The sequence below is a fragment of the Sapajus apella genome, unplaced genomic scaffold, assembly GCF_009761245.1.
Source record: "Sapajus apella isolate SASKATOON/1434 unplaced genomic scaffold, GSC_monkey_1.0 scaffold4, whole genome shotgun sequence".
NCBI classification, from domain to species: Eukaryota; Metazoa; Chordata; class Mammalia; order Primates; family Cebidae; genus Sapajus; species Sapajus apella.
The window spans coordinates 14,203,148-14,217,426 of record NW_022436944.1 but is presented as its reverse complement, the minus strand read 5'-3'; the positions used below and the strand labels follow the sequence as shown (position 1 = coordinate 14,217,426).

General features: G+C 38.5%; 1 protein-coding gene across 2 annotated transcripts in view; it reads left to right on the top strand.

The window, feature by feature from the left end:
• The window catches only part of ARHGEF26 (Rho guanine nucleotide exchange factor 26), a 128,758-nt gene that overhangs the window by 14,318 nt on the left and 100,161 nt on the right, over window positions 1-14,279 (top strand). For both annotated transcript variants that reach the window (XM_032262853.1, XM_032262860.1), the window contains exon 5: window positions 13,909-13,965. In XM_032262853.1, the coding sequence (XP_032118744.1) occupies window positions 13,909-13,965 (57 nt within the window). The remainder of the gene's footprint in view (window positions 1-13,908; window positions 13,966-14,279) is intronic.

The window sequence follows — 14,279 nt, the reverse complement described above, 5'->3', positions numbered from 1 at the left end:
TTTTTGTGGCAAAAAATGTGAATGACAGTTTGTTCCTGATTTGGCTCTTGACTTGACTGTTGGTGTGTAGAATGCTAGTGATTTTTGCACACTAAATCACATTTTGATTTCATATCCTGAGACTTTGCATAGAGGTGTTCATAATGTTTTCTGATGATTGTATTTCTGTGGGGTCAATGGTAATATTCCCCTTGTCCTGAAATAATGTTAATGGTTATAGTTCCCAGTTTGGGTTGGTCATATGTGGAAGGGATTTGAGGTTTTGAAACCTCAGTGACTTTGAAAACTCAGTTTTGACCTCTGGAGATTATCTGGAACTCTGCTCAGAGACAAAAAACCTGCTGCACACAGGTAAATCACCCAGTGCCTCACCCAAAACAGCAGCACAAACATTAAACCAGAAGTTCTTGGATCTCTGGGAAAAGCATGTGGGTTTGAAGAAAAATATTGATTGTATTAGTCAGGGATGGAACACTATGTACTTGTTACAGTTAATGCCAGGTGTGTAATCAGCTGAACTTCAGGTTTTCCCAAGAGTTCATTCATTAGTAGGACCTTGGAAGTATTTACTGTCTTTTCTTTTAAATTTTGATTGGAGTTTTTGCTTTTCACCATAACTACCCCTCATCTCTCCAAGATCATGTACTATGCATGTGCTAAGAAATGACTGTTGCAACACCAGTGTTTGTTAAGTTCAGTGATGGAACCAAAGCCATACTTGCCAGCTGTGCCGTGACCCCATTTATTTGCCATAGGGTGTGTTTGTGTAATTTCCATCACCTCGAAATGCCAGATTCCTTTGAAAAGGGTGTTCTCTCTTCAGCACCTAATAGAGTGATCCTCTATGGCACTCTTCTTTTGTACTTGCTGACATGTGGCTTTATTAATAATCTTAAGTCATTTGGAATGTTTGCTCAAAAATTTTGAACTTTGTAGTCAGAAATGGTTTGACTTTTTAATTATTTTAATTAAATTATTTTAATTTTAATTAAAGTGTTTTAATTAAATTATTCAGCTGTGTGCTTAGTGTGGCTAACAGTGCAATGGGTGATCTAGAATTCAGACCTCAGTCTCTGGTTCTGAGCTCAGCTCTTAAGGCTCACAGAGTACCTGTGCAAGACTTTCTGGAATTGCAGGATGAGAAAGGAAGATTTGAAAAGCAGGAATTTTATTATAAATATCATTTCATTCCATTGAAAATACAGCAGACACTTTGGTGTCTTAGTAGTTTGATGTGTTGGGACTTATTATTTTAGAATTTATACTCTGCTTATTGTGAAAGAGATACTATTTTCTAGTAAAAATCAGAGCTCAACAAATGTAGTAAACCTGAATGTAAACTTACTCTTTTCCCTAAATTTTCACATTTGTCTGAATTTTCAGTTTTTTTGTGACTTGTTGCTTAAAATAGCAATTTCTGGAGTTATGTAATTGTTTATTTACAGCTTGGCAACAGCAGTCTCATAAGATTATTTTTTACTTTAGATGGTGATTAAAGCCTTTTACCATATCTTTTTTTGTGTGTATAAAATGTGGAAAATTATTTTCATTTTTTATGGCTGGCTCACATTTAGCAATCACAGTGTAAACAGAACTGCGGGCACATACTAGTCCACACTTTTAAGTTGGCCTGTGGGTCTTCTGGTATCCTTATGTCTTTGTAAACAGAAATAGAGGCCCATGTGCCTAGCCCTGAGACCCACGGTTTGGATATTTGTCCCCTCCACAACTCACATGGAAATTTAATTCCTAATGTAGCAATATTGAGAGGTGGAACCTTTAAGAAGTGATTAGATCATGAGGGCTCTGCCTGCGTGAATGGATTAACAGCCATAGATTAATGGGCTAACTCATTAGAGTTATCATGGGAGGGGAATGGGTGGCTTTATAGGAAGAGGAAGAGAGCCCTGAGCTAGCACGTTAGTATGCTCAGACTCCTAGCCATATTATACCCTATACCACTTAGGGACTCTTCAGAGTGTCCCCACTGGCAAGAAGGCTCTCACCAAATGAAGCCCCTCTGCCTGGAACTTCTTAGCCTCCATAACTGTAGGAAATAAATTCCTTTTTAAATAAATTACCCAATTTCAGGTATTCTGTTGTAAGCACCCCAAAATGGACTAAGACCCTAATTAGAATTACTACTCTAGCTGAGAGGTAAAGATTGGGGACTACTTAGCTTGGGCCAGGGACTGGGCTCTATGTGGTCTTGCTCTTTCTGTATAATTAGATTATGGTATTCATATAACATTTCTGAAAGTTAACTTATGTAAACAATATATAATATGTCCTTCATGTAGAGAATAATTCAGACATTTTGGACCCGGTGCAGTGGGTCCCACCTGTAATCCCAAAACTTTGCAAGGCTTAGGCATGAGGATCTCTTGAGCCCTGGAGTTTGAGACCAGCCTGGGCAACATAGTGAGACATCCATCTCTAAAAAAAAGAATTGGGACATTTCAGATGAGACTGAAGTCTCTTGGTTATTTGTGCAATCCTAATCTCTCTCCCCTTCTCCATAGATAACGCTGCTCTCAATTTGGTAATACTCTTCTGAAAATCTGCATATATGCATTTAAGGAAATAATATAGATTACCCATATTTATGTAAATATACAGATTATTTAAATGTATAGCTTCTTTTCTGAACTATGTTGTCTTATAAATCATTTCATATCTATACATGATCTACAGTGTTTTAACTCTGCCTTAATATGTAGGATGGATATGCATTTAGCCATGTTTTTGGGGAGTGTTATACATGCTTTAAGCATCTAATACAAATTATAAGCCATAGGCTTTCTCTGTAGAAAAATACATACAGGTATACATGTAAAATTTTCATTTTGTTTTTTCAGTTTTAGTTGGAAGTATTTTTTTTCTTGACTTCATTTCCAAATACTAGGAACACTTTAATGTAGCTTTTTATGTATTGAGTACAGTTTCCATGTTGTCAGTATCACTTCAAAAAGTATTTCTTTATCTGAATTATTGCAGTGTTGGAACTTTCTATAACCCCTAAAAATATAGACAGAGATTCAGGAAAAAACTACTCTAGTTGGAGCTGAGTAATTAAAGGGCAACTGAGTGGTAGATCTGCCAATATTTATGTAAGTAATTCTTCTGAGAGAACAATGAAGTGCTGGGTTGTGGGTGTATGTGCACCAGTTGCCCTAGGGTAGGCGGAGATCAGAAATAACAGGTGCTCCAAGAAAGTAGGAGGAGATGAAAACAGGGTTAGTTAATTTTTATGGACATAACTACAAAAGCAGATGTTTCAACTACAAACATATAAGAGGGCCCAGACAGAGAAGGTCTTCTTATTTTATTGAATAGAAAATCAGTGAGAGAGATCAATGAATTCATTGTCTACATCAAGGGCCTGTCTCCCATGAAGTTCTGTGGCAGGCCCTGGGGACAGAGCAAGAACAGACTCCACTTTGCATTCATGTCTTCATAGATACCCTGAATGGTGAGACAGATGTCAGATATCAAATCATCCCATAGATAAATGCGTAATTACTACTGTGGTAAAGCTGTGAAGGACTTATTGGTGCTGCTGTAAGATCTGCTAGAGAAGAGCACCTGTCTGGGCAAGGTGCAGTCAACAGAGAGGTGTCAGAGGAGGTGACATGAGCTGTCATCTGGAGGGTCCAGGTAGGTGGTGAGACACGGTTAGGAAGTGGCAGGATAGAGGAGTCCCAGGCAAAGAAAATGTCATGTGCACAGACCCTTTGGGTTGATGGTGGGTAAGAGGAGTTGTGATAAGGCCAGTGTAGCTGGAATGTCTTGATCTCCTTTGTGGAATTTTCCTCATTCCTCTGTTCTCTAAATGTCGGAGGGTCCCTGGGCTCATCCTTGGGCCTCTTTTTCTTACCTACACTCGTGATGATTTTGTCAGTCTTGTACTTTTAAATGTATCATATACTCTGATGACTTCCAAGTTACTGCTTACTATGAAATCAGATTAAATTGTGGACTGATTCTTAACTAGATAATTCTTTTGGGGAGGTGGAAGGGATACATTCAAGAATAATATTCTTTAGGAATATAGTATAATTAGATAGAAAAAAAGGCTCAGGGATGTTGAGGAGTTCTGAATAATTGTGTGGAAAGGCTTTCTCATACTGACTTTGGATTGCAGACTCATCTATCAGATTCTTGTATTTGCCCTGTTGACCTTAATTTATCCTCTTGTGAGGTCTCCTTCCTTAGTCCAAAGATGGAGCTATTTCTCAAGGTCACATCCACACAGTGGTTGGTCTCCATGATGATTACAGAGTATTGTCACCTTCAGAATTACTATTGAATCTTTAAATATGGAATTAATCCTTAAAGTTTATACCTAAATTTTGTGGATTTATCTGGAGCACATATAGCCTGTTGATTTTCTAGATTATTAATCTGTACCCTAATATCTTAAGATTATTAGGATGTTTATTATCTGTATTTCTATTATTTTGGAGAGATAAGGGCTATAACAGTCAGTGGACAACTTCTGCAGAGGGAAATATTATTGACAGTAAAAAAATATTGCAGATTATTTCCCTCTTTGTAGGAAATAAGTTTATCCAACTGTAATCACACAAAAATGAAGCAATTTCCACTTCGCATGGTTAGAAACCCTGCTTCTGGTAGTGGAGTACAAAGGAGTCTGAGTGTTGTATGTCCAGCTAAGCAACGGGAAGTCCTTATACCCACATGGGTCCAAAGTCTCCGGATGAGCAGGCAGTGCAGTGGCTGACTTGCAGGATAGTTGTAGCTCTGGAAACTGCCATGGATCATCACAGTATTGATTTATTTACATGTAGTTAAATTACTGACCAAATATTTGCAGGAGACTTACTGCATACCAGGATTGTGCTAGGTAATCTCAAATACAATTTATATAGCCCTTATAATAATAACATGAGGGTAAGCACAAATTCTTTACTTTGTATCAAGTCAGCAGAGAGGCGGGATGTTAAATATGGCTGCTAGTTAGGGTCTTGAGACTGCTTGGAATAGCCTCTGAAGCGACCTAAAGAAAGGGAAACAAGTACCTAGGACTCTGGAAGGGCAGAAACTATATTTCTCTCAGGTGCTCAGCCAATAATGTGACTGCAACTCTGCCTGTGGGCTCTCCTCTCTTCTCATGAATTGGCTTATTTTTCTTTTTACTATGCTTGCCTTTTTCCTGAACGCTCCTGCATACTCAGGATTTCTGAGTTCTTTTTGTTTTTTTCTGTTTGTCTTTTGAGACAGAGTCTCATTCTGTTACTCAGGCTGGAGTGCAGTGGCGTGATTTCAGCTCACTGCAACCTCCGCCTCCCAGGTTCAAGCGATTCTCCTGCCTCAGCCTCCTGAGGAGCTGGGATTACAGGCTGACACCACCATGCCTGGCTAATTTTTGTATTTTTAATAGAGACAGGGTTTTGCCATGTTGGTCAGGCTGGTCTTGAACTCCTGAGCTCAGTATTCACCTGCCTTGGCCTCCCAGAATGCTGGGATGCCAGGCGTGAGCCACCGCATTTGGCCACCGAGTTTTTGTAACTTACACTTGAGGCTACCTAACACAGCCCTGTCCTGCCCTCAAGTCACTCTTTCAGCTTCCATCCTGTGTTTGAAAGAATGTAGGCCAGAATGCCAAAGTGAGTGACACAGTTTAGCTGCCCAGTTTAATTCCTTGAGAGAGAGGGATCATATTGGCTCAGCTACTTTGACCCTACTTAATATTGTCATTTGGCCAGTTGCTTAACTAACTCTGCTCCAGTCAGCTTTGTACTCCATGATGTATTATGGCATAAAATATAGTCCCCTTGGGGCTGCTTCTTTTGCAGAAGCTGTGAGTAGAATGGCTTTTCTTGTAGAGAGGTCCGTGGGAGTGTTAAAGGACATTACTGACTTTTGTCTAGTGTAAATTTATACATCATAGAGTGGACATGGAAACCACGGTCTTTATTAGCAACTTAACATAAGAAATATGTTTTACCCAACCAGTATGTGTGTCTGAACATATATATTCGTACATGCATAGGTATGTAGTATATATATATATATATATATCTCAAAGGTTATAAAACACTTCTGCCTGCAGTGTACTATAGTATTTTAAATTTTTTCTGTTTCATTACATTTAAGTAGATAACAATCACTTCACAGTAAGACTTTTTTTTTTTTATTGCATTCACTACCAGTTTATAACTTGTAATTTGAACAATGCTGATATCTGACTCCAAAATTCATTTGTTTTCCACTGTATTGTAGTGACGGGACAAACAAAACAAGGCTAAAACCCCGCCTACCCTCCAGGAGCTTAGATCCTAGAGCAGAAGACAATGGAAATGGCATGTCCAAATGATGTTTTGAAAGGTTGTAGGACAGAATGCCAAAGTGAATTGCCACAGTTGAAGTCACAGAAAGCAGTGAGGTGATGGTGAGAAAAGTTCTGTGTATAGGATGTGACTTAAACTGGATGGGCTAGTTGGGCAGAAGAGTAGGAAATAAAAGTAATGAAGGTATAAATGGCTTGAATAAAGCTTTTCCTTTCTTTTTTTTTAAGTAGCGACAGGGTTTCACCATGTTGGCCCAGGCTGGTCTCAAACTCCTGGCCTCAAGTGATCCACCTGCCTTGGCCTCTCAAAATGCTGGAATTTCAGGCGTGAGCTGCTAGCTAATAAAGCTTTATTTAGCTGCTAGCTAATAAAGCTTGATAGTAGGCAAAGGGAAGAAGAAAGACAGGAATTCTGTGTCTCTTTCTCACACCTTTGTACAATAAGATAATTCCTGTCCGAAGAAACCACTGCCTGCTTTGTATATCTAATGCAAAGCATCAGTTTACTCTATTACCCATTTTTCAGAATCAGGATTTGCTCAGGTTAGATTTTTATTGCAAAACCTCAGAAATTAACTTCAGTGCGCTGTGGTTCTAAGTAGCTTGTTATTTTGGAGTTTGTCATTCCTATACACTGGTCATTTTACAAAAATAGCAAACAAAAATAAAATAGCAACTAATATGTTGGCATCACCTTTAGAAACAGGTATTCTCTTCTGCAAGAGAGGAACCTCAGACCTGTTCTACGTTCCTTAACCCCTTGACTCATACCTTCACTATGTGTAAAAGGCGTCATTCTCAGTTACTCTTACTCTAACCGGCCTTTCTTCCTCCTTTATCTCTCACGCTTGCAGATCAGCCTGTCATCACTCATTTTCAGCACTGCCTCATAAGCCATTGCTCAGTTTGGACTTGATTAAAGGCTTTCTTATTGCCTCCCTTTACCTTAGCTTCTCATTTCTTTTATCTACAGGTGGTCATCTCTCATTTCTCTAGTTTTCCTTTGGTGTAGCAACAAAGAAATAGAGGTATTATTGGCATCCTTAAAAAGTTCTACTTGTCTTCCCTACTTGTTTTGTTTCCTTTTTGGGAGAGGATGTTGAAGTATATTTTAGTTTTTGTAATTCAAAGTGTTGCTTTAATTAAAAAGCCACGACATGTTTATTACAGAAAAATCGGGAAGTACCAATAGATAAAAAGGAAAAAATTAATTGAAATCTCTCTTTCTATTCAATTACTATTAACACTTTGGTATATAACTTTTCAGATTTAAAAATATATATAGAGAAGGATTGTCTTTTAAACAATATCAATAATGTAGTAATAGTTTTGTCAATTTTTTCCCTTAATGATGTTTTAAATAACCTTTTCATGTTATTAAGCCTGCTGTTTTGTCACCTTTTTTTCTTACCAGTGTTGACTTTCCATGTCATTCATGTCACTAAATATTCTTTTACAATCACCTTTTTTTTTTCTTTGCGATAGATTCTCGCTCTGTCACCCACGCTGGAGTGCAGTGGCGTGATCTCGGCTCAGTGCAACCTCCGCCTTCCTGGTTCAAGCAATTTTCTTGTCCCGAGTAGCTGGGACTATAGGCATGCATCACCACGCCCGGCTAATTTTTTTTGTGTTTTAGTAGAGACAGGGTTTCATTGTGTTGCCCAGGCTGGTTGCAAACTCCTGAGTTCAGGCAATCCGCCCGCCTTGGCCTCCCAAAGTGCTAGGATTACAGGTGTGAACCACCACACCCGGCCTAAAACAATCTTTTTAAAGCTCAAATACTAGTTCCTCAAATAAGTGGATGTTTAGCTCTTTTAACCAATTTCCTATTGTTAATCATGTGTTTGTTTCTAATTTTTCAATTTAAAATTCAAAATTTAAAGCTGATTAAGTTTTTAAAAATAATTATTTTTGAATTACTGAAGTAAAAGAAATACATTCTCTTGCTTAAAAAATTAAATATAACAGTTAGGATTCAGAGCTGCTTGACTTTACCACCATTCCCAACCACTTAGCTATTAACCACTGCTATTAGTCTGGTCTGTTCCCCAGTATTTTATTAAATAGTACACGTTTAAAAATTGTTAATGTTTTATTAAATTATAGAATTGCCCTTTACCCTGAATTTATTCCCTTTCATCCTTGCTACTTCTGTGTCATTAGCTTTTCATTTATTTGTTAACCTCATTTTCTCTTCTTAATTTCTGATAGATGCATGAGAACTGCATTTCTTGCCCATTTGGGGGATAGAGAATAAATACATTTTGGTCCAGGCTCAGTAGCCCACAGTGGGAAATGCAAGTTCGAGAGAGCCACAAGTAAAAGAGAGGAATTCGTTTGGTGGTAGAAATGTCAGGATTAATCAACAAGTTAAATGACCAGGGAGTCCTGCTGACAGCTTCGCTTTCACTGCAGCAGAAGCCAGGAAGCCAATGAGAGAGATGTTGTTTCTGGGCATTCAGGGGTAGGAACTTAATTTATGGGAAGAGTAGCTTGCACAGCTCTTAAAAAACTCAGAAGTTTTAGAAGGCGGGATACTACAGTGATTAAGAGCTCAGGCTTTGGGGTAGACAGACAGGCCTGAGTTTGAATCTCAGCTTTCCACTTATTAGGATGAATGACTTAACTTTTCTGTGTCTCTGTTCTTTAATTGTAAACTAAAAATCGTAATCCCTTCCTCACAGAATTGTTATAGGGTTTAGATGCATGGAAGGAGCAGTAACTGGTTCATGGTAAACATTTGATATAATGGTAGTTTGAGAAATAAATTAACAACCAACCAGAATTGTGGGTCAGGAATTGACAAGACACGGGTAGCAAGCTAGTGCGTGCTGGCTGCAAATGAAGTAACACGTTTATCTCCTAAATTGTACCAAGCACAGCAGTTCATTCTTGTGCATTCAATTACCTGTCTGTGATTTGCATTCTCAGCCTCATGTCTGTATTGAAGTAAATTGGGTTCTTTCAAGAATTCTGGCTCTGTCTGTAGATGGTGATGCAGACCATAGCAGAGTAAATGTTCTAGCCTGCTTTATCTGAGTTTTACATCATTTTAGCAAACTTGACATTGCCTGCTTGAGGCAGAGTACTTGACATTTCTTGAGATCCAAACACTTTTTGCAAATTACAGAATTAAGCTTAACAACAGGAGATCAGAGAGATCAGTTTTTTGAACAAATTGATTTGGAGGTCACTGGCATATTACCTGATGCACAATAAAATTAAGTATATGATTTCATTATAGGTGCCATTATCCTTCTACTTTTTCTTTTCTTAAAAAAAAGTATTCTCTCTTTCTGTTTACCCACCACTCCCCAGAAGGATGAGCCATCTTAACCTCATATCTAGTGTTTAGTGATGCAGATCTCTAGCCCTTTAAAATTTGTGTTTTGCAGTAGCTCACAGCTAGGTAGAGTGATGTCTTAGGACGTTTCCTTGTGGATGTAGTGGGGCTAAAGAGAGCCTATTGGGTCTGGTTACAGAGGACATTCTTTCTGGACTCTGGCAGGTTTTTCGTTTTAAGGACTTAAAGCATACTCTCAAATTGCTGCTGTTCCCATGTTATTTAAAGTGAAAGCACTCCAGCTCATTAGGAGTTAGGCGTCAGGGACAACTCAGGTTGCCCTGAGTCTGTAGAAAGGATCTGAGAGTGATTGTGTCCTGTGGTATAATTTTACTTTGAAATCCCTTCCTACTTGAGCTTTTGAGAAAAGAAGCTTGTAAGTAGAGAATCACCAAAAGACATGAAAAAGCTTATTTTCCGCAAGTGAGTAAACTCCATTGAGTCTTAGCTCAAATGGGTGTTCAGTATAAATTAGTGCTTTTTGGAGATAGGGTGATCTTGGATTGTAAATCTAATGTAATTTTTTAACTGGCTACATTTCTGAGTCTTTTTGGTTGGTGAGGCTTTCGGGGTCTTCCCATCTGTTTTCCCTAGCTGGTGCGCAAAAATGGAAGGAATGCACATTTGTCTAGAAGCAATATCAAGTCATGGAGGGCCTGAGAACATAACATAGAGGGCATCAGAACATAAATATCCCTATTTGCTTCACAGAAAATGATTATCTGATAAGCTAAGAGACTGGTTCTAATGCAGGACTGGCTGTATCCATAGGTAAGTTCTGTATAAATGGCAATTTGAGGGCTCTATTTAGAGTTTAGAGAACTTGGCTCATAACCTGTTCCAGTTAGTGGAGTCAAAGACCAAGAAATACTACACAAAGCTTATAGTTATTTTACACAGTTCTGCAAGGTGGAGATTCTTAATGTAACTGTGATGAGTGCAATAAGGGACTCAGGGTCTATAGCTTGTCTGTTCCTTCGTAGGATATTTATCTGAGAGGCTCAGACCTGCCAGGTACTTTTGTTTGGGCTGATAGCGTAAATTGGATAGCGTATAAACAATAGAAATTTATTTCTCACAGTTTTGGAGGCTGGGAAGTCCACAATCAAGGAAGATTTGATATTTGGCAAGGGGTTGCTTTCTGACACGTAGTACTTTCTTGCTAGGATTTCACATGGTAAAAGGGTTAGGGGTTTCTCTGGGGCCTATTTTAAAGGGTATTAATCCCACTCATGGGGCAAAGCTTAATCAGTTCCTGAAAGGCTCTACCTCCTAATACCATCATCTTGGGGGTTAGGATTTCAGTATATGAATTTGGGAGAACACAGACGTTCAGACCATAGTACAAGGTATCAAAAGGGAAACTGGCATGATTTTAGGTTGAGTGTCTAATAATTAACTTTTGGATCTATACTTTGGGAGTTTACACTTTTATAAATTTCATAAACTATATTTTGGGTCTAACTAGGCAGTATCATATCCGTAGAGGAAGTATCTTATAGTGTTCTGTATTATGTTTAGCCAATTATGAATTTCCATCTCATTTTGGCATGTAAAACATATCAGTTATAAAGATCACAGGTCAAGAATTTTAGCACCAATTATACAGTAAATTTGTAATTATGAATTTAAAACTATATTAGCGAGTTCTGTGCATTCACTATCTTAATAAGGCACAGATACATGCTCATATTTTTAACATGTCAAAACTGTAGTATTGTTCATTCTGTTAATTAATTTTCATCCACTTAAAATGTTGATGATACTGACGTATGTTCATATATTCTCTTTAAAATTCAGAATCCACAGTTTTGAACAGTTTTGGGAATTGGCTGGATTATACAAAATCAAGAACCTCACATTAAATTCAGTTCTTACTGCTTTGTTAAAAACTACTTTTGCAGTTCTACTTGTTGATGACATATTTAAATAAGAAATTTAAACCAGTGAGGAATAAGAAAGTTCAAGTGAGGTTGCATTGGCTGTCTGAGTGTTTAAAGGAGTGTTGCTTTGGCTGTCTACGTGTTCCCATTTGTACCCAGCTGAAGCTGGTATGAAATGTATATTTTAAAAATGAGGCCAGGCTTGGTGGCTCACATCTGTAATCCCAGCACTTTGGGAGGTGGAGGCAGGTGGATCATCTGAGGTCAGGAGTTTGAGACCAGGCTGGCCACCTTGTTGAAACCCCCTCTTCACTAAAAATACAAGTATTAGCTAGGTGCCATGGTGGATGCCTGTAATTCCAGCTGCTTGGGAGGCTGAGGCAGGAAAATCACTTGAACCTGGAATGCAGAGGTTACAGTGAGCCAAAATCATGCCACTGCACTCCAGCCTGAGTGACAGAGAGACTCTGTCTCAAAAAATTAAAAGAATAAATAAAATATGAAAAAGCATGTACAATTTTAATTTCTGTCATTTTATATACCAAGTAAGACTCACAGGGTTTAGAAGCTGGCAAATTATGTTTTCTTTTCCACAAATGGAGACAATAGAAACAGTTGAAGAAATGTGATGAATTTGACAATACTTTAGATTCTCTTAGCAAAAATTAGTAAACTTCAAAAAGTGTGTAGATTTTAAGGCTATAGGTTTAAATGTATGTTGGTCATGCTGAAAAAAGCCTGGAACTTCAAGTGATTTTTACTTAAGTTTATGGATAAGGTCACTGTTTCTGAATTTGGGAGTTTTCAGAGGCATTTCCTATTAAAAGCTTTGTACACATTCTTTCCTCTTCTTTTCTTTCTTTTCCTTTTTTCCTCCCTCCCTTCCTTTCATCCTTTCTTCCTTCCTTGTTTCCACTTGATGTTATTCACCTACATTCTAATTCTCCCCTTTTGTCTCTTCTCTGCCCTCTCCCATTCTTCTCGGGGCCCTTTTTCAGATCATTCTCTCCCCTCCTTGGTTTCATCTCTCCACCTTGCTCAGTCTCTGAAATCTTCTTGCCTGCTCATGACCTTCTACCCCCAGACACCTGCTCTAAGGTGCTACTTAATTTGGAGGTGACTGTGGAAGGAGGCCTCAGGTAGACAAATGACTCCTCTGGGCCTCAGAGGAAGAACCTGGAGAGCCTGTCCTGTTACAGAGCATGGGAGGATCGAGATAGGAGCACAGGCCCAGGTGCAGCAGCAGGGCAGCCAGCCATGAGGAGCTGCTTTGTCATAACTTTAGAGCAAACTTTCGGGCTCCCCAAATGTGCAACACTTCAGTTTTCTTAATCACCCTACAAGAACACTTCCCGGAATCTTTTTTTCTATCACCATAGTTTTGCTAGTTCCTTCCTGATGGCTTTTTTGTTAAAGGAATATTTTACTATCTTTTATGTTACTATTGGTGAAAGATTATAATTCTATATCTTAATACTTTATCTTTTCCAAAACTACCTCCTCTTTCCCCGCAGAAGAGCAAGTACTTTAGTTGTGGGTTTGGCCTCTCTTTGGATAGGACAAAGTACTCTTAATTCCTCAGTAAACTAGCTGTCACCTGTGTAGGTCGCTAAGCCCAGGTATTTCATTCTCCTCTCCTTAAGATTTTTGGGTTTGAACCCCATTTGGGTGGAGATGCCACTGGCATGAAAATTCTTGCTGGTGACTTCACCTGAAGAGATTGTGGGCATGGCACCAGTATATCCATCTGCTAGGACTTTAGGTCAGTCAGGAAATCCTGTGAAATTCCTGCTCAGGGTTAACCAAAGGGAGCAGCTCTGAAGGGTTGTGTTCTTCTGGCCAGTCTCCTCCCTTATTAATATATGTAAACAATCCTTTATAGCCATGGATTATTGCTGACAGGCTGACCCAGGGTCAGGATGGTGGGTAAAGCTAAGAACATTCCAAGATATACGTGGACCAAAAAAAAAAAAAAAAAAAAAAAAACGTGAAAACTGGTACAGACTTGATATTAGAAGGGGACTTAGTGATGCTAGCCCAACCCTAGAAATGGGGTGCCTTTTATAGAGAGCAGGGGGTCCCTAACCAATAATATTCACTAAAAGCATGAGCACTGGAGTGGGACCGGCATGGATGCAGATCCTGGCCTTGTTACCTTTTAGCTATATGCTCTTGGATCCTAAGCCTCAGTTGTTACCCCCATCTGTGAAATGGGGAAAAGAACAGTATCAGCTTTCTAGAGTTTGTAAGAGAATTCAATGGGAAAAAGGGTAGAAAATGCTTAGTATATTTTCTGGCACACTATAAATATTTAGTCAATAATTAAAGTATTAATAAATGCATCAAGCCTACTTTACTTTTTCTCCTAGGTGAAAAGAAATGGATTATCTCAGACAGTAAGCCAGGAGGAAAGAAAGAGACAAGAGGTATGTTTCTACTGTGCAGCTGCTTTAAAGCTCTGAAGTTTGCATGTGGGTGTCTGCTCTTTTGTGTTTTCATTTATTATGTGCACTTGTTCAGTGTTGTCCTTTGGAAATGTATTTGTTTAACAAAAGCATTAAGTGATCATTTTAAAGTAAGCCCCCAGAAAAGAAAAAAATGTTAAATATCTCAACATCACTCAACATCATTTGATTTTAAACAACACAGCACCTAGTTCAGGTGTTTAAACTGGGAGAAATATGATAAAAAATGAAACTAACATTAGCTCCTGGAACTGAAAACGGATGTTTATGGAAAA